This window comes from Lytechinus variegatus, chromosome 1 (assembly GCF_018143015.1).
Source record: "Lytechinus variegatus isolate NC3 chromosome 1, Lvar_3.0, whole genome shotgun sequence".
Lineage (NCBI taxonomy): Eukaryota > Metazoa > Echinodermata > Echinoidea > Temnopleuroida > Toxopneustidae > Lytechinus > Lytechinus variegatus.
The window spans coordinates 4,416,338-4,437,346 of record NC_054740.1 but is presented as its reverse complement, the minus strand read 5'-3'; the positions used below and the strand labels follow the sequence as shown (position 1 = coordinate 4,437,346).

The window sequence follows — 21,009 nt, the reverse complement described above, 5'->3', positions numbered from 1 at the left end:
AAAATAAATGTAAAATAATCTCACAAGCCTAATCTAAATAGTGCGAGCGCGAAGCGCGCGCTATTTTTTAAATTTTTATTTCATGTATTTTGTCCTAAAATAGCATTCTGGCAATGCTTCATCTGATCCTAAACGAGATGAATTAATTTAGTACGCATTGATCGTTCTGATAAAAAAAAGGAATATGTTAACGGCTGCTTGTAATTATCCGTAAATTAAAACGTTACATATTTCAACAATTAGATAATGCGAGCGCGAAGCGTGAGCTGAAAATATTTACTTTTCTACCTGAAGAATGGAAGTTCTAAGCAATTTTTGTAATCATGAAAAAGGTACATACATAACTAAGTAATCGATGCGAGCGCGAAGCGCAAGCGGAAAATTTGAGATTTGTAGGAGAATTGTGAGTGGATATGGATCACATTTAAAAAGGAACATATATGATTCATTATTATTACTTTGAGTTTTGACATAGGGCCGGAAAATTCTAAGAACAATATTCCATCATATGAAAATTATGACTGTCTTCCTATTTCTCTTCTTATCAAATCGCGAGATGAAACTTTTTGATATTCCATTCTGAAAAAGGGACAATTTATCATTAAATTAATTTATTAATCTAATAAGCCTAATCAGAGCGCGAAATCTGTCAATATTATATATTTAAAGCACTTCTATAATTATGAATAAGATGCATGAGTTGATATATTTTCAAAAATCAATGTGCGCGCAAATCGCCAGCCGAAAATTGTTGATAAACTGTCATAAAATGGTGATTTTAATTAGTTTGTAATATAATTAATATTGAAATTTTCATAACTCACCAATTAAAAATGCGAGCGTGCAGCGCTAGCTAATATGTTTTCATAATCTGACATGAATAGGGATATTTTGATAACTAAAATGGAAAACATGAAAATATCAGGTACCTGACAAATCAAATTTTGTGAGCGCGCAGCGGGAGCAGAAAATGTTAATATTCAGACAATAATTTTTTTTTAAGAACACTTTTTAAAAATGAAAGTTCGATTTCCGAGTTAAAATATGTTATGTATATTGACTTAAAAAATTGATACTTTCAGTTCCATATGTGTAGATCACCTAAAAGGCAATGCGAGCGCGAAGCATGAGCGAAAATTTTATATAATGACATGAAAGAATTTTTTTTTAATTGTTTTTCCCTCATCTTATTTATTCAATCGTTTTCCTCCTATGTTTTTTCTCCTCTCTTTTCCTTTTTTTTCTTTCTTTCCCCGTTTTTTTTTGCTCCAACAATAGAGGGAGGAGGAAGGGGCGGGCCCCTTGCCCCCCCCCCCTAGATCCAACTCAGGAACAATCTAACAGAAAGTACTAAACAAGCAGATTCCAGAGAGAAATTCAAATCCATGTTAAAACTTTTTTTTTTTTTTTGGGGGGGGGGGGTAAATAGCCTTTCCCGCCGCATGTGAAGCCCCCTATCGTTTACAGCCTACTGTGAACTGTGCAACTACTTTAATTTTTGGTGAAATTCATTCTCTCTTTCTATTTGTTCCGTAGCGTTTAGATACATGTTTTGTGCTTCACTTGTAAGTGGTATACAAATAATGTAAATTCCTATTAATGGCGTGCGCTTCCCGATCTCCTTATCGAAATCAATATTAATGAAAGAGCACAATATTGTTCTCGCTCTAATGGAGGGGGGTGTCAGTGTTCTATCAAGCAAAAGACGTAGGCCTATATGTGCATAAGTTCATATCATTGGTGTAATGATAAAGAACCTGATGAATTATGTTTTTGTATATCAACGTTATCATAAAGTTAATACAAATGACAATCAATATGATTCAGACGTACACCGCTTTAACTGATATAACATGCATCCAGAAATCGAAATGTCCGATGAATTCAAAACGTACGTAGCAGGAATGCCATGCAGTTCGGATGTTACAGCACTCTAAAATTAGAATAATCTCGTATTACAAATGTCAATTTTGCTAAAAATGCACATAAACTCATAACTTGATAGACTCTGGGGGATGATATCGTTGATATAAAAATCGCATCGACCTCGATATGCAATCAAGTTTTATACTGCATCGGACTTGACATCCCGCAAAATCTTTTCTCCATTCTCTTTCTTTTGATCTAAATATAATCTATATCTTTCAGGATCATGATATGAAAACCCTTTTATAACAAACATGATAAAGGAAAAACGCGTCTCAAGTTATACATGGTTCATTGCCGCAAATATACCAATCATCTTCGCTTGTTAATGTTTACATTATCACTGATATTATTATTCATGTTATTCGTATTATCATGTCCATTAATATCACTTCAAAGTTCTAATTATCACCATCATCATCACTGTTATCATCATCATTCATTATCTATTTCCAATCGTTCTCCAGTATCAATTTTATAGTTTATATCATTAAAATATATGAAAGATAATGGTAATGATTATGGTGATGTTGGTAATCATGAACATTAGATCCGTTATGTGAGATAATTTATGCGATTTTACACGCTAATCGCTCCTCGATGATGGTGAAAGAAATCTTTTAAATAGCACAACAGAAGTCGGGATGGTAGTTACTGCATACACGTACTTTAATACACTACATTATTACAAAAGATTCCCCATCGGGCGGGCCAACGGTCTTTTGAAGTAGGTTTATCTATTGAAATTACGACAATAATCACGACAGCGGATATGGGGAATTAAAGACTGTGAGCGTCTAGCTCTCCCATTGTTTTCTGTGGCGAACCCGCTGACCATGCTATTGTCAATGATTCTACTATACGGATGAGTAATCTTGCTCTTTCATGATCATATGCCTGGGCAAGGACTAAGAACAGTTAGATGAGTATCAATGCCAAGCAATCCTGAAAGGTCAATAATGTTCAATTCTCTTGATGGAGAAGCTTATATCATTGCCCTATTTGCTTTTGCTTTTAGGCCAGTAAGTGTACTAACTAATATTAGTTATAAATAAATAATCACGTTCCATCTATTTTAGAGTAATGATCTAATACTAATATATCACTCTACATATCTCCCTGCAGCTTACGGCCCCATATCTTCACCCGTGAAGTACAGAATTTTGAAGCTTAAATTATTGAACATAATGGCATCCTAGTATTGTAATGATGTAATCACTGCAATAGAGATAAAAACATTAATTTAATTCTACTCACATTGATTTTACTTTAGAACAAACTCATCCCCCCTCTTCTATTTCCTCTGTTTCTCCGTCGTTATTCTTCTTTTCCACCTTATTATTCTTATTGTTCTCATCCTTCGCCCCCTTCTTCATCTACTCTTCTTACTCCTCCTTTTCTTTATCTTTTTTTTTCTTCTTCATATCCTTAGTCGTCTTTCATTATTCTTTTTTCTCCACCTCATTCTTTTCTGCTGCTTCTTTCTTTTCCCTCCTCCCCTTTTTCTACGTCTCCTCTCTTCTTGTTCTTCTGCCCACCTGCCCTTCTTATACGTCTCCTACTGCTTTTCCTTCCTTCGTTCTTCTTCTTTTTCTTCTTGCATCCCCTTTTTTTTCTCTATCTTTGTTTTTCCTCACCGCATCCTTCCTCATCCCTTTTTACTGCTCCCCCATTCTACATGTACGTCCGCTTCTCCTTGGTAATTCTCAGTCTTCTCCTCCTTCTCCCACCCCATCGATTCATGAAGATAAAATTATAATGAAATAATAGAAATGTTAACGAAGATAATACTTATAATAGAGAAATGAAGATGATTGCGATAGTAACAGCGGTGATGACGATATCGATAACTATGGGAGGTTATAGACCATGTACAGCACAAGATATCAGGAGCAATTTTAAATATGATTACATGACGATTTCGATACGAAATATTTATCATAAATCTAGATCTAGTACATTAATATACACTTCAGGGGCGGATCCAGCTTTCGCCAATAGGGGGGCCGAAAAATATTTTCAGCAACATTTTTCTCGATTGGCCGCCATAATTCTATTTTTTGTTGGTTTTTCAGGGGGTAGTCCTAACTGAAGACTGAAGTTTTAAGTAAATGTTAGTTTTTATTGTTATAAACAAGATAAGGTATCTCATGTGGTCATAATATATAATGCGAGCGCGAAGCGCGTGCAAAAAATTCTTTGATATTTTATGTCCTTAGAACTGAAGATTCTGAGCAGTTTTTATAATCATGAACAAAGATAAGTATCCAACTAAACAATGCGAGCGCGAAGCGCGAGCCGAAACGTGAAAATTAAGGGACTCAATTAGGACTGTTTTTAGTGATTAGTGAAGAGGATACAAGTATCACCAATTAAATAATGAGAGTGATATTCCGACCTGAAAACTGGACGGTCTAAGCGCGTTTTTATTCAAAATTAAAGAACAAGCTTGTTTGCATGTCTCAAACAATAATGCAAGCGCGAAGCACGAGCTTAATTTTTTGATATACTGACATGATACAGGAGCATTTTGACAAATTTTGGAAAGAATTTCCAAAGAGGATAGGTATCTCACAAATAAAACAATGCGAGCGCGCAGCGTGAGCTGAAAATTTTGATATTACAAATGAAAGCTTGATGAGCTAAAATATTGTGTGCAAATTGATTTCAGAACTGGATATATAAACTGCCATTTAATCCTCTTGAATGGGATTCATTACACAGGTAATGCGAGCGCGATGCGCGAGCGAAATTTTTTTTTTTTTTTTTCCTTTCGGGGTCGGGCCGGCCGTTACGAGGCTGTAAATTACACATCATGGGTATAATAGCTCTTTCTTACTTTTCTTCCTGCTTTTTATCAAGAAACACTTTTTTTCTGCAGGTTGTCTCCTGGATCCGCGCCTGCACTTATCTTTGTAGAATAATGAAATCGCCGCTCAATATCGATAATTCTGATGATCGCTAAAACATAAAAGCATACGTGGTACAGTGTGTTATAATATTGCCTCAAAAATACCTGACATTTGATGGAATTCTGTGCTTATATCGCTCATTTCTCAGCACTTTTACGATTTTCTTTCACAGGGCTATTTGGCAAATATTTTTCATTTATACAAACACTTCGTTGGTAAAATTCATTGCATTCTGATCGAACTATTTTTTTTTTCTAAATTAGGGGTCGGATCCAGTCTCCGCCAATAGGGGGAGGGTGATTTCTTTTTTCACCCATATTTTCCCCGATCGGCCGCCCAAGGTTGATATTTGTTTATTTCTTTGAATTGGTTGTCCCAGTAGCGTAATGATTATTAAAGTTATTTTCTAAGTCTTCGCCTCATCTTATTCACTCGCCTTCCTCCTCTTATGTTTCCCCCTTCTTTTTCTCCTCTCTTTTTCTTTCTTTCCCCCTTTTTGCTCCGCCAATAGGGGGGGGGGCGGGCCCTACCGGAAATTTGAGGATGCTGATTCATTCATGACATACAATATTCAAATAGACGACCACAATTTCGTAAATATCCAGTCCACACGCATGCGTACTTTCATTCCGAATACGCAAGTCATGAATTTTGGGGAAAATGTTTTTAACTCCCCCCCCCCCCCCACTTGATCACGAATTCTGCGAGAACACAACTCTGCTTTCTATGGAAGCTTAAAAGTGCCACCGAGATGTTGAGATAATTATCTCGGGAAGTCGACATCTTGATAGCAAAAGATAAGATGACGAGATCCTGGATCTCATCATGTCGACATCTTTTAGAAGAGATGATGAGATGACAAGATCCTGGATCTCATCATGTCAACATCTTTTAGAAGAGATGATGAGATGACAAGATCCTGGATCTCATCATGTCAACATCTTTTAGAAGAGATGTTGAGATGACAAGATCCCGGATCTCATCATGTTGACATCTTTTAGAAGAGATGATGAGATGAAAAGATCCTGGATCTCATCATGTCAACATCTTTTAGAAGAGATGTTGAGATGACAAGATCCCGGATCTCATCATGTCAACATCTTTTAGAAGAGATGTTGAGATGACAAGATCCCGGATCTCATCATGTTGACATCTTGTAGAAGAGATGATGAGATGACAAGATCCGGGATCTCATCATGTTGACATCTTGTAGAAGAGATGATTAGATGACATGATCATGGATCGAAGATCTTGTCATCTGACCATTTCTTCTAAAAGATGTCGACATGACGAGATCCGGAATCTTGTCATTTCATCATCTCTTCTTAAAGATGTTGACATGATGAGATCCGGGATCTTGTCATCTCAACATCTCTTCTAAAAGATGTCAACATGATGAGATCCGGGATCTTGTCATCTCATCATCTCTTCCAAAAGATGTTGACATGATGAGATCCGGGATCTTGTCATCTCAACATCTCTTCTAAAAGATGTCAACATGATGAGATCCGGGATCTTGTCATCTCATCATCTCTTCCAAAAGATGTTGACATGATGAGATCTGGGATCTCGTCATCTCATCATCTCTTCTACAAGATGTCAACATGATGAGATCTGGGATCTCGTCATCTTATCTTTTGCTATCAAGAAGTCGACTTCCCGAGATAATTATCTCAACATCTCGGTGGCACTTTTAAGCTTCCATAGCTTTCTCATGAATATTGATTTCGATGCAGAGGCAGAAATCGGGATGCGCACGCATTTGGTCAAACAACAACAACAAAGAAAAAGATTAATATTAATCGATGACAGTCGTTTTTAACACAATCGGACATTGACGTCGAGGGACATGGAATCGCTTATCTGGAGAACCCCTCTCAAATTTCCGAGTTTTTTCCCACTCTTTCAACTGTATTTCCTCCATTTTTTCACCCTTCCTCTTTTTCCATCCCAATATTATTTTCTTATTTCTCTCTATTTCCCCTTCCTTTTCTCTCCCTTTGACTTCTTAGTTTTCTTTTTCCTCTTTTCACAATCTCTTTTGGTCCCGCTTCTTTACAACATGGAGATAAAGAAAATTAAGAGACAATATGTTATCCTGGGGAAATTGTTGCCCGTCAAAAATTTTAAGAAACTATTTAAAACAGTTTCTAATAAATCTTTGTAAATCTTTGATCTATCTATGCCTAATAGTGTCAAGCTGTTCCGGTCATATTTATTTTATCATTCTATTTTTTTTTTGAGGGGGGGGGGCTCTCGACACTTGTTTGAGATGCGAGTAATAATTAATATTCTAAGTCGACGTGAATTTTACGAATGGCTTGGGCCTACGAAACGAAAATATGTGGAATCTTATTTTCCCACCTAAAACATCATGAATTTACTCTCTTCCAATTGTAAAAAGAGGTTTTCATGGTTATTGCAGCAAATTCGTAAGATCAGTAACGATTTATGACATGTGCGTGATTTTTTATTAAGCTACCGTGGCTTTATGAATGCACCCGAACTTCCATTATAGATGCGAACCACAGTTCAGAACAGTGACGCGAACTCTCGATCCGACAGTCAATATGAACATGAAGGCACACATCTGTTTTGGTCGTAGAGGGAGCTATTTAGAATAGATTCTTCGGCCTTTCGACAAAAATTAAGACTTGCAGGAAAGACGAACAAAAGAACGGTGACATCAAAGGGCCTTTGATGGCGGCCGTTCCTTTGAAGAGAAGGGAACGTTGGGTGGGAAAGCCGAGGTGAAAACCCGGATGCGGGAAGAACGATGAAGAACGGTGCATGGACTTTTGACAAGCTCCTTAATGTTGAAATGATAAATCTGCATTATTTTAATCATGGATATAATGAAACAGATTTCTGAAATTAGATGAGTATTGTTAGTTTTTTTTCATTTTCAGGTTACAGTGTCAAGGTTGAATATAACTTCAGATTAAAAAAAAAGCTGTGGCTAGCTTTGTGAACTGAAGATTTTAATATTTTCACAAACCAAGATGAAACATGTGTAGCTTGTTAAAGATTGATAATGTTTGGTTTATTATTTTGAAATTAATCCATCAAATCCTCATTCTTATGTCTTTCTTATTTGATGTCTGCTTTTGATTGAATTTTCTATTTTTATTTAAATCTACTTTTTTTAGGATTGAATTGCCCTTTAAAGAAAATTTTAGTGGTCAACTTCAAAATGAGGCCCAAATTAGCATATGGGACTGACATCTATTTGATTAAATGTGGGGGTCATGAGGCCAAAAATCAAAGGTCAAAGATGGCCTTGGTCATTATGGACGTAAGAATACATCATCCTCAAAATAACTTATGAACTGTCTGAGGGACATATAAAGTATACACACGAAGAAAATTCACGAAAGTGATGATTATAGACAAATTATATATGGATGGAAAGGTATTGTCTTTTTATACACAAATATGTCACTAAAAAGTTTTATAGACGTCGTGGAAATGCAAGAAATGAAATTATTAGACACCCTTCTCAGCCCCCCAGACCGACAATCACGCAGACGAAAACGGTCGAGAATAATGACGTCACACAATCAACGAGCTCATCATCTCTCTGTGCATCATGCACCGAATCACCTTACTGACCTGTTCAATATCTTCCGAATTTACCGTTTTCTTCATGTAATGTGATATTCAATTTCTGTTTTCGACAACTTCAGACCAAACGTGAATCAGAACTGTGTTCCTTTGCCCGTTTTTATTGAATTGTGGACTGTAAAGACCGATTTTGTCCACTGCAGTCGTCATTGTATTGCTCCACTCCAGTCAGTGAGTGAGTCTCTGCCCAAATAATATAAGTAGAGAATCTAATCAAGAACTTGAAAATCAAAAGCAGCAATTAAGAAGTAAGATTTAATAAATACAGACTGAATAGAATCTCACATGAAAATAAAAAGAGAAAAAAGAGCTGGTAGGAACGGGGAAGGAATATAATTGAAAAAAAAAATCCCGAACCAAAAAAAAATCAACGAGTTTCGAACCAGGATCCCCGCACTCATGAAAAAATCCTACGTGCGGACAGATTTGTCCACAGACCGTGTCTCTATCTCTGCTTGGTTCATAATGATATATAAACAAAGTGCGTTCGCTGCTGTTGCCTCGCAATGCTTCGGCAATCCAACTGCAATTCCAATCATTTCGCGATGGATATTGCCGTGTTTTTTGTGGTTCCTGAACTTGCTACGTAATTAAATTTCATAATTTTTATTCAGTCGTGAAGGCGAATGTCTATGCTTTATATTGATAATAATATCAATGTGGTGCGATCATGATTTCTAAGTGAAAATATGCTTTGTTTATTCACGTATATTTCTTGAAAACAAATATTTTTTTCTAAGCTAAATATCGGTTACCAAAATATGTTAAATGTGCATTTCATTTTACTGTTCAGAAAATTCAAACTTTTATCTATGTAATAAGACCAATCTTGAGAGGAATAAACCATTCTAAGAGCAAAAAAGGCTGATTGGAAAGATCGTCTTCAATGGGCTGCTGTCAGCTAAGCTGCTCACTGCTCTTGGTGTGACGTCACTCAGCTGGAGCTCGCCAGAGGACGGACGAAGGCAGAAATATGTCATGAAAATAAGTCATTTTTGAGAGCTGATTTCTCCAAACTCTAATCACTATTTTAAAAAGTGAAGTTATATATCTGATTAGTAATACTTCCCCTTTACAATGATGACCACAAAAAGTCATTATAAAATTATACTTTTGATTCTTCGGTTGTGTACTCTAATCCATACATGCATATAAGAGGGCCAATGACCTGAATGGATTTGGGCTCACAAGGTCAAGGGTCACTGGTCATTATTAGAATTTTTCTTAGATTTTTGTTTGATAATATTTGGATCTGACAAGACAATTGTGCTGGCATAAATTAGTCTTTTAACCCTAATTCTCCCGGGGGGCCATAATGGACCCCTCTACAATAATCGCAATATATCTGCTGCGCAAAATTTTTTGACCTCGCCGCTGACTGACATTTTACTTTCAAGTCTCGTGCAAATTTTGAGACCAAATTGGTGACGCCCAGGTACGCGGTTACGACATTACGCAACATTATGTAAGTGCATGTCAGACCCAAAATTGCTCATAAACGTGATTTCATGTACAAATCCAATTATGTATTTAGCCAAAAATCATAAATGTATCATTATTTCTACTTTTTCTGATTGAACTTAATTAATTTTGCCTTGTTTATGATCAGAATTAAGTCTGGAAAGATTTCCATCGAAAAAACAATAAAAAAACAAAAAGTAAAATACAGAAATACATAAGAAATTAAAAAAACAATAAAATACATAAGAAATCGGTCTTGGTACCACAATTTTTGTCATTCACAATTGTTCGGAATGTTATAAAGAATATTTTCAAAAAAAAGTAGCAATGTAGGAGCTTTATTTAGTGAATCAGAGCAAAAAGTATGATTTCATGAATAAATTAGCATAATTAATTCATATAAAATAAAACTATGAATTCAGTGAAATTTACCAATGCAACTGCGTAGATTACGTCATTCTCTACCATCATGCAAATTTTCATGGTGATGGCGCAATCCGCAGCTGAGATCTTACGGGGGGGGGGGCCATAATTGCCCGACCCCCCCCCCTTCCCAGGGAATGACAAGAATCAAAATAACCCAGGAGATTTAGGGTTAAAGGTTAAGAAATTGAAATATTTTTTCCATTGCTGTGTGTCTAGTAAGCTTTCAAGCTAATCCATGAGTTATTGACTCATTTGCTCTGTTTTCAGATTGGGTGTCCAGAAAAGGCCCTAGTATAGTAGTGGTCACCCTGAGCACAGCAGTTTGCCTTACACTTACAGCAACCCTGCATGGATACTTCTCTCACATTTTGATAGACGAAGCTGGACAAGCCCTGGAGACGGAAGCTATCATTCCGCTTGCTCTAGCAACACAACATACAAGTGTTGTACTTGCTGGTGATCCCAAACAGATGAGCCCAAAGGTACATTGATTTAATTCTATATGAAGGAACTGACGGTCAAATGAGAGGGGTCTTATTAGTCTGGTAGGGAGATAGGGTTCCCATGCACCTGAATGATATATTTTTTTAACCTACATTTTTGTAATCCTTAAGATGTCCAGTAAATGACTTGTGATGTTCCCAAAACAAAATATTTTCCCATGGGGTTCAAATTCAAGATGACGTCCAAAATGGCCGCCATATTCATGGAATTTGGATTTTCGTACATAGATTCCGACACAGACATTCATTTGCCACAAAATTAGTGTCATATGAAAGATAAATAAATTTTCTACAAGTTTAAATGTAGACTTCCATGGTGTTGCCATGAAAATCTACTTATGGGACTACAATATTTACCGAGTGTAAATTCAAATCAGAGTCGGGGAAAGAGGTGAATATTCTTAATTTTTCTGATTGTTTTCTCAAAATAATTTCAAGGAATTATGGAAAATACATGTAGATGGCCATTTTTATGGATTTAAAGATGTAAAATGAAATGAAATTTGAGCAATTTTTTTTTTAGGAGCGCGGTAGGAGCACCAGCACGATCGCGCTCCTCAAAAATGAAGGTCAGTGGGGTGTTTCATGAAAGGACTTGTCAGACGTTTTATCCGACAAGTCCCATTTTATCTGACAGTTACCACGGGAACAGTGCCTCTCAGCCAATCAAAATCATGGAAAGATGTCAGATCTAACAACTTGTCGGATGAAAATATTGATGAAATGCTCCCCTGGTCACAGGGGCTCAAATTAGCCCCCTCTCCCCAGCTATAAAGCTCAGTGTTGTTAAAATGATGAATTAATTTGAGACCATTTTTGTATAAATTCTGAAACTGATCAGCTATGGTGATACATGTATCTATTTTTACTTCAGGTGTATTCTCCCCGTACCGCAGATGCCAAGTTCAATATGTCTCTCCTGCAGCGTCTCTTCAAATATGACAAACAGAATGATTGTCATGCAAGCTGTAATCTGATCATCAACTATCGCAGCTGCCAACCTATCCTAGATTTCCTAAAGGTGCACTACGGCACAGCTTTCATGTCAAAGAGCACAAACAAGGAGCATCCCAATCTCTTCCCCCTTAACTTTGTAGATGTGAGGGGAGAGGATAGGCTTGTCAGGACGTCATTCATGAATGCAGAAGAGGCAAAGATCATATCAGAATACGTCAAGTCATTGATGGATCACTGGCCTGATGAGTGGGGTAGATGTAAACAGAGTGATGTAGTGGTTCTATCACCATACAGAGTACAGGTGAGTGTCTTGTGATTTATGGTCAAGGGATGGGTTGAGCCTTTTTTAGACTTCATTCAGAACCATCAAAAACAGTAGCCCTGCAATGACAGCGACATTAAACAGAATGTCAATACCACCATTTCAAAATATGTGTTATTGCAAATGCATCATACATTCTTGCAAAGCTATGTTACATTAAATATGGCAGTCATTTTTTGAAATATTGATATTGAAGGGGAAATGTATTCATCTTTATCATCTATCCAAATTAATTCAGGTATTCTTCAGGAACAACCTGTATGTATTATTTTTGTAGCTATCATCTCAAAAATTTTTCAGCAGTTTGTGATATGATAGAAATTAGAACTCAGGTTTGGTCAGTTGGCACATTATACCACAATCAATCAGATCCTATCTCGTCATTAATCTTAGCATAGACTAGGATCAAATGTGGAATAGGATCAGCTATAAGGAAAACATCAAACAATCTTATCTACTTGTTAATCATGATAAATGCTCAGGATTCCCTGAATAACCAAAAAGAGATTTCTCGAATATTTTTTTACTTCTTTTGTTGAGATAATCATGAGTTAGAACATCAACCTACATATACCAGTGTTATTTTCTCTCACAAGAATGATTTTTTTTAAAGTAAAATTAGGTTCATGATTTCTAATGTTTTATCAAGTAGAAAACCTGTCAAACTACATGTTTCTTGACAATTAAGCCTTACACAAACCATGGTTGCTGCCATTTTGAAATTCAATGTTTACTGTAGAATACCCCATACATGGTCTTTTGAATAACCTAAAAAACTTTTGCTTCAATTAGAGAAGAAGGAATTTCAGACCTTTCAAATTATTGGGTATTACTTATACATAACATTGCTAAAACAATTTCCAGCAAGAAGTAAAATTGTAAATAAATATTCCCACATTTTGCAAGGTAATACTTATCGAAAAACTTGATACACTTTGTCATAGTAGAAGTCAATTTATCGCCAGTATGAAAAAAAGAGTAAATGTTATATTTACATCAATAACTGGGATATACCCATTTGATTTGCTAGTTCATTACAATGAACCTGCGTGCCGAATATAGAGTACACAACTTTTCCTGCGCGCGCGCTGCATCTCCCTACCAACGCACTATCCCAAGATCGTCGCGCAATTTGGCGTCCATTTCCTCTTTTACTTTCGCCTGCGGTTGAGTGCAGTCGCAAGCTAAGTACACTCTCAAAATTAAATTTCTGTTCTCCGTTTGGATTCTCTATTGTGCAATTCTTCTCTTATTTCAATCTTATTTCCCTCATCTAAGATTGTTGTAAGATTATTCCGTTCCGAGGAGCTTCCGTGATATTTATTTCACGTTTCTTGTTCCTCTTCGTGAGTTTGTTTTTTAAGATACGTTTCTCAACAGGCGGGTTGTCTTCACTTCTCCGCCCCATAGCTCCGCGCCTTCCTGCTCGGGCGTTGTCTTCGCTCCTTTTTAATTCTTTTTATTCACTGACTTCTTCGTTTATACGACTCGTCGTGAATTTAATTGATTTATTTCTCCACAGATAGGTTCTGTAGGACGTCAGGAGCGTCGTATTCCAGCCTCGTTTCAAGTTCTTTGTCTCTTGTTTCGAGTTAGTTGATTGTTCTTTTGTTTCAATCAATCCTTTGTTCTTGTATTTATTAATTTAATTAATTATTCATTTAATTAAAAAAAAAAAAATTCTGACCTTGTCTTACAAATTTTTTCTTTTCTTTCCTTCACAAGAATACTTAGAAATTTTTTTTAGGAAGCCGTCTCCTGTCAGCGTTCGTCGCCTTTGACTCGGCCTTCCTTCTCGGGAAAGCTATCTTTGGTTTTCCCCATTCCTTTTAAAGTCAGCTACCGGTCTCCGGACTTATATATTTTTTTTTTTAAACTTCTTGTTTATAAAAAAAAAGGGAATCTCGTTTAGTGCTGTAGCTCGGTTCCTTCAACTCGGTCCGAACCCGGCTCGTAAATCTTATCAGAATCATAGCTCGACCCGGAGAGGCCCGGTAACCCGGTCCGGCTAAAATTGATTTATGTCCATGCAAAAGTACAAAGTTTTGACCTACTTGACTCTTATCTGTGACCGACATCACCTTCTGACCTTGTTCTCAAAAGACGATACAAACCCCCAAAATATTTAATTCATTGTTTATATCATCCAGTAGTAATGTAGAGAGGGATTGAGACGATAAGGCCAAATCGCAATTCCTCACATCACCAGTGCAGCGGTCAACAGCACAGTCTGTGCACCGCTAGTGATTTACTACGAAACATGTGCTTTGAGATGATTTTTTTTTGTGTGTGTGTGAAATCAAGAGGCAGATTACAAACCACATTGTTTATTATGTTATCATTCTGGTGACCCAATTTTCAAACAGGCTCTCACAGAGATTGTTTCTGTCTATCATAGGGCAGATTTTTTTCGGAGGGGTGGAGGTGGCAGAAAGAGTTAATTTCTGAGCGTATTTCATTCTTCATATTTGCTTTGAAGCAATAGAATATTTTAATCAAACTATTTTTTGTGTATGATTTATTTTTATCTGTCTTATTCTAGCCTTCAGCTACCGGTAATATTTTTAATAAAAAAATGAATCAAAATACATTTTTATTTCATATTAAACTTTGACAATCGGTCCAATATCATCCTACCCCCATATCATCCATTTAGTCATCTCTCACGTTTTTTTTTTTTTTTGTTTTTTTGCTCTTGTACACATACCCCCCCCCCCCTTCTCTCTCTCTCCCGGTAACGGCACCCTCCTCTTCTCGTCCGTCTCGTCCACCCTCTTTAATGTATCCTTTAAATGGGAATTAAATTGTTTTGCACCCACTCCCAGCTGAGCTATTATTTTCGGATCACCGACTTTGTGGAAAATGTCAACACAACAGGGTTTTGGGCGGCCGTCACATGGCAAAACGATGTATCTGCAAAATGCACATTCGTAGAAAAATCACTTTGAAGTTACAGCTTTTGTCTTTCTTCAAAAGAAAATTTCCCAGTATTGAATTTAGTTAGATTCATTAGAATGTCATTTAAATCATCTTCCTTAATAGTTTTTATCATATTTAACTTGTTATTTTCATCAAAATAACTGTTTTTATGTAGATACAGCATTTAGCCAAAATATCCAACTGTCCAAATTAGTCCTACGATAATGGTAAAATGATGTATCTGAAGTTACATCATACAGTTTCTACGGCGATATCATGGCAAAAAGGTGTATCTGCAGATACATTGATTAGTTTCTGTGGTCGAATTATGGCAAAATGATGTATCTGCAGATACACCATTTGGTGTTTATGGTCAAATCACGGCAAAAGGATGTATCTGCAGATACACCAATTGGTTTTCATGGTAAAATCATGGTAAAAGGGTGTATCTGCAGAAACAATCCTTGTTCGTTCATTTTAGGACGATATGGCAAAGTGATGATGAATAGATCATTTGTTCATGATTGGGATTAAGGACTGTATCAAATTCTGTAATTAGTCCAAATTGATCAGTAATCTCAATGAAATAAAAGCATTCTCTTTATCAGATATTTATTGTTTTGATATGTAATTCATTGTATGAATTAATGTGTTTATGTGCTTTTGGGGTGTGTGTGCGTGTTGGTGTGTGCCTCTGAGTGTGTTTGATTTGTAACGTTTTGATTGGTCGAAGAAAAAACCCAGGTGATATGTTGCGAAATGCATTTCTTCATTTTGATCTACAATTCTACATAATTGTAACCTATTTTCAAACAACAATATCATATCGCTCACGTCATATCTCATAATATTGGTACAAATTGAAAAAAAATAAGACACGAGCTTTAAAATGCCTTAATTCTATTTATTTGGAAACCTTGTAAATAATCATTTCATACATAAATTCAAATACTGAAGGAATGATCATTCATTTGATTCAATGATTTCAATAAACTTCATTAATTAGGCAAATTCTTCAATGAAAAAATGATTAAATTTGAATAATTTGAGGAAATTAATTATCATTTAAAGCAATGGAGATGTTTTATATAATTCATGTCAAATTCAGAACGTATACGTGCAATAAGTGTACAAATAAGAACATTTTCTTTAATCGTCACTTTACTGTCGTATATAAAGCAACAAAGGAATACATAATACATTAGAATACAAAATGAATATCAGTACACTACACATCACAATAGAATGCCCAGGACAAGACGTATAAATGAGAAAACATGATATTCTTTGTAGTAAATTTTGTGTTCTCAACCTCTATGGTGCTGTAAGACTTTTTGAACAAAATTGTTGATGCTGCTACAAATGAATCGTTTTAATGGGAATATTTACCATTCCGTCAAAGGCCTTAGAAACCAGTAATCATGAAATCCTCATTGTTACGTTATATAACTACAGCCTTCATTGCATAACTGACAAATGGTTTCCTAGTTAATAAAAGCAAGAATGCAAAATATTGTTACATTTCAAAAAAAAGAATGTGCATAAAATCTTGAATATTATATCTATACCTATAATCCTTGTTTGAACTCAATTGAGTCGAAATTTTCTTGCAATTTCAAGTCATTCATGAGGATGACAATAATGATACCAATGATAATAATAATAATTCTGATTTACCTGTCAGCTAATATCAGTGTATCAATTGTGAAAAAAATCCCTTTCTGAAATTTAATACAGAACTAATTTCAGTAAAAAGGGTAACCTCATTGTTGATGAAATTACTCTCTAGAAAGGGTAAAGTCATCCACCCCGGCACTTTGGCAGTTTAATTCTAAAATTGACAAAATAATTACAGCATAAGGTGTATACATTATCTTGATGTTTAATGTAATACAAACATCAATGCATATTTTCATTAAAGGGCTCATGAATCGTGATAGTTTTAGTGTTGTTCTGCTCTTTGTATCACATATTGTAATTAGATAATACATGTATATGGGCATGTTATAACAGCGCTGCATGATTGTATATACATTACCAACCAATGCACTTTTGAATCAATGGCATCTGAAAATTAATTAGTTCAGAGATAAGGACGCTTCTCATTCCTCTGTTCCGTGTCCGGATGAATGGTAATTGTCCCTTGATTAACTGTAAAACTGTATGTTCTATATAGGACTGGGCCTTGTTTGAGTTTATAAAAAAACATACAAAAACAAAGCAAGTAAATCACCTAAACCAGGAAAAGCTATGAGGGCATACATCAGTTATGCTTACATTCTACAGTATCTCATATCATATTTATGGCCAGGATTGTCGTAAAACAAACAAACTCAAGCCAAACCAAATGAAATATATTTCAACCCAGTCTTCATGCAGGTGTTGTGAGTTTCAGATACAAATGGGAGCATAAGATATAAGGGGATGACTAAAAGGACATATTTAATGTGACTCAGATGTCTTGACGTTCCCTGAAATCAATGCGTGCAGACAACTGAAGGCAAGATATGTAGCTTGATTCTGACTTCCTTTAATCCTCCACTTCAAGGTCTGGGGCATCATCATTGACAATGAGACCTTCAAAGAAGGCTCGCTTGTGTGATGGCATGGCAGCTGCAAGTTTTAGGACCTCTGATTTCTTAGCTTGGGAAATTCCCCTAGGGCTGGGCATACAAGGTATCACGTTGACAGGACTTTGCTTTTCTTGCAGCAAAGTGATGAGTTCACGTTCACTGCTTTTCTTCAGGAAATTGACCTCTCTGAAGTCAACCTGGTCATGTGATGTCTTGCTGAAAAGGCACAAAGAGCCTCGCCTAAAGCTGGCAACCCGTACCTCACTGAGGAGGAATCCCGTCACTTTCTTAGATTCGTTTTCGAACTGATGCATCGACTTGTGGTCTAGGATCAGACATTCAATGTCTTTTCTGGAGGACTTGATGATCTCAGTGAAGTCCCTGAAGTCATAGATGGCTGCATGAGAGTTCATTTTTTTCGTGATGCTGCCATGCACACTATCGGCACACATGAACGTGTGCCCCTTCTCCAAAAACTTCAAGGTGATATTCTGTGTTGCCAACAATGGGTCGTTCACCGTTCGTACTAGTGCCGAGAAGAGTGTCCAACATTTATTTTGCGAGCTGCAATTATCACAGTACATGATAATTTCCTCCTTGTCTCTGTTGTTATGGATGAAAGACAAAAATGCATTTGAGATGTTAAATGCCTTTCGTCCTGCCTCGGCTTCATGCCACAGCACACATACGACAGGTCCATCCTTCTGTGGACATGCGAAAGTTTCGTTGAAAAGAACAATTTTCCTTGAGAAAAAGTGCTCCTTTGTCGGAACTTTGGGCATTGTTATTGCCTTCTGAAGATCCACGCTCACCACAAGCAAACCGTCATCTTTATCCATCCGGGAAGTATCCTCTGTCATAGCTTCACGTGCTTGATGAGCTCTAAGTTTATGTTCAGGGTAGGCTGAACAGGCATCACAGTTGCATGTGGAACACATGTGATCTTCTGATTTGGGATGTGCATTGTCGTGAATGTGACATCTGTCACACAAGTCATTCTCAGGCTGCGTAAAAGAAATGTTCAGAGAGTTAACCATCTGCAGATAGTATACATATGAACAAACTGTTCCATGTTCGTCTTTTTTCTTGTCACAAAACTGTCTGTGCATTTCTCGAACTGACAGATCTGAAGGCAGATAGCGCCTGTTGGGTGCATGTTCTCTTTTATAATGTGAGATCTGAGGTCTGTACGACTCTATGTGATCCTTCACTTGCTGGCAGTAGTCATCTGGGAACTTATTTGTAGGCACGTGATGACCTCTGCCATCCCCTTGTGCCCCAACAATAACTTCTGAATCACCACTCACAACTACTTTACTAGCATTCTTTAAAGCTGCAACTACAACATTGTCGCAGGTATATCCAAGTGTGTGCAGGAAAAAAGACTTGCACACCGTCTTGTTATCAAGCTTCCAAACTAACGTGTTTGAACGACGGGATTGTTTTTGTGTATCTGTAACTCTTTTTTTGGTACTTCCCTTACATTTCTGACAATAAAGTCTCTACGACGATCAAAACTTAAGTTCCAGTACAAATAATGAATAGTCTCTCTTTCGGTAGATGTGAATTGCTGGGAACACCTTTTCTTACACTGGCATGTTGGAAGCAATGGATGTTTTTTTCGATTTTGCGTCATTTCTTTCCTTTTCTGTACGGCATCTTTTTCCTGCATTAGGAGAAGAAAATGGCTACAAGCAGTTACTGTATTAACCTGGACTAGAGACACCTGAGACAGATGTATTCCACTCCAGCCTTCTACAATGGTTTTATTATAGTATCAGTGATATCCATAATTATGTACGTGCATATGGTACAATGTAATGCAATTGTCACATAATTATATCATTGCGTACAATGCAACATGCCCAAACTTCAAGCTTACAGAGATATAAGACTTTCGTCTTAAATTTAAGCCACCTAATAGGTGGTTTAAATTTAAATTTAAGCCACCTAATAGGTGGTTTAAATTTAAGATAAAAATCTTACGCTGATAGGTTTATGGAATACCAAAGCTAGTTTTAGCAATTTTGCTTATGGAGAATTTGCTTAGAATAAACAAAAAATCTTGGCAAACTTGCTTACCGAAAAGTATTCTAAAATTTAAGCAAAATTGCTTCCAGGAAGATTTAAGCAAAAATGCTTAAATCTTAGCATTTTTGCTTATGATAAGCAAAAAATGCTACGATTTCTTGCTCAAATGTGTTTATGGAATACGGGCTCTGGAGTCTAGAAAGCCGAGTATCTGGGACTCCCAGAAGCAGACCATTATTACAGTCTAAGTGACTGAATATAAATGCATGAATGATGAGTCTCTCTGTGGTTGACCTGTCCAAAAAAAATTAATCTTACCAATCCTATGTAATCCCACGGCCGCCGATTTATAAATGTTATCAATGTGAGCTGTCATTCCCAGATCATCCTGAACAATTATTTCAAGGACATGTGCTGTAGAGATTATTGTTCATTGCCAAATGATCATTAAAAATACTTTGGCAGCAAAGCATGACAAAAGTTGAGGTGTTCTGATCTTTGGTAGTGCGACTTCAGTCACAGTCATCATGGTCATCATGGTCATTAGCTACACAGAACTCACCATTCCCAACTGCTGCTGTACCAGCGATGTCCCCCTGGCCGATCTCTCCGTTAACTTCTAGTCTTGCTTCTGGTCCAGGTCCTGCTGCCGATGTACCCTCTATGGAGTTGACAAGCTCAATTATGTCCATTATTGCTTCATCAGTATTTTCACTGAATGCACAATTGACTTTGGGGAAAAATGTTGAGGAGACATATCGATTCAAAAAAGTTTATTCTTGATAAAATGGACCCTAGTCTGAATAAGTATATATAGCCAACCTCTCCTAAAGTTGATGGCACATAAGAAGCCGAAGATCAACAAAAATCTGGATTTTATTCCCTTTGTTTCACCTTGAAAAAAAATCTTTGACTTATAAAGTCAAAGTTTGTTAGTCAAATTTTGGCTAAATCAAAGAATAATTCTGGTCCAGATGGTTGAAAATAGTGATTGAGGATGGATGAAAACAATGAAAGCATATTTCAAAGAGACCCGTGATTTATTTATTCCATTTCCCCTACTACTACCAATGTCAACTCTCACGACTAACGTCAACAAACTGAACAAATATACAAACCTTTCCATACATTGCCAGCATCGGAAACATTAACATCCGACACAAAACATGACTCCAAAACAGTAAAAATATACAATTTAAGTCATTCACTTTCTCTAATTCAAAATAAACTCAACTTGTGCATAAGTTGAAATTGCATATTAAAGACGAAGGAATTTTGTCGGCCTCTCTCAATTTGATTTTGACAAGGTTGACTGTATTAATGATTATTCTCCTAGTACTTATGTGCATTTCATT

At 36.4% G+C, this 21,009-nt stretch overlaps 1 protein-coding gene across 1 annotated transcript in view; it reads left to right on the top strand.

The window, feature by feature from the left end:
• LOC121423688 (helicase with zinc finger domain 2-like) overlaps positions 1-21,009 on the top strand; it is a 62,506-nt gene that overhangs the window by 23,110 nt on the left and 18,387 nt on the right. The window contains exons 7-8 of the mRNA XM_041622847.1: positions 10,617-10,831; positions 11,727-12,110. Of these exons, the coding sequence (XP_041478781.1) occupies positions 10,617-10,831; positions 11,727-12,110 (599 nt within the window). The remainder of the gene's footprint in view (positions 1-10,616; positions 10,832-11,726; positions 12,111-21,009) is intronic.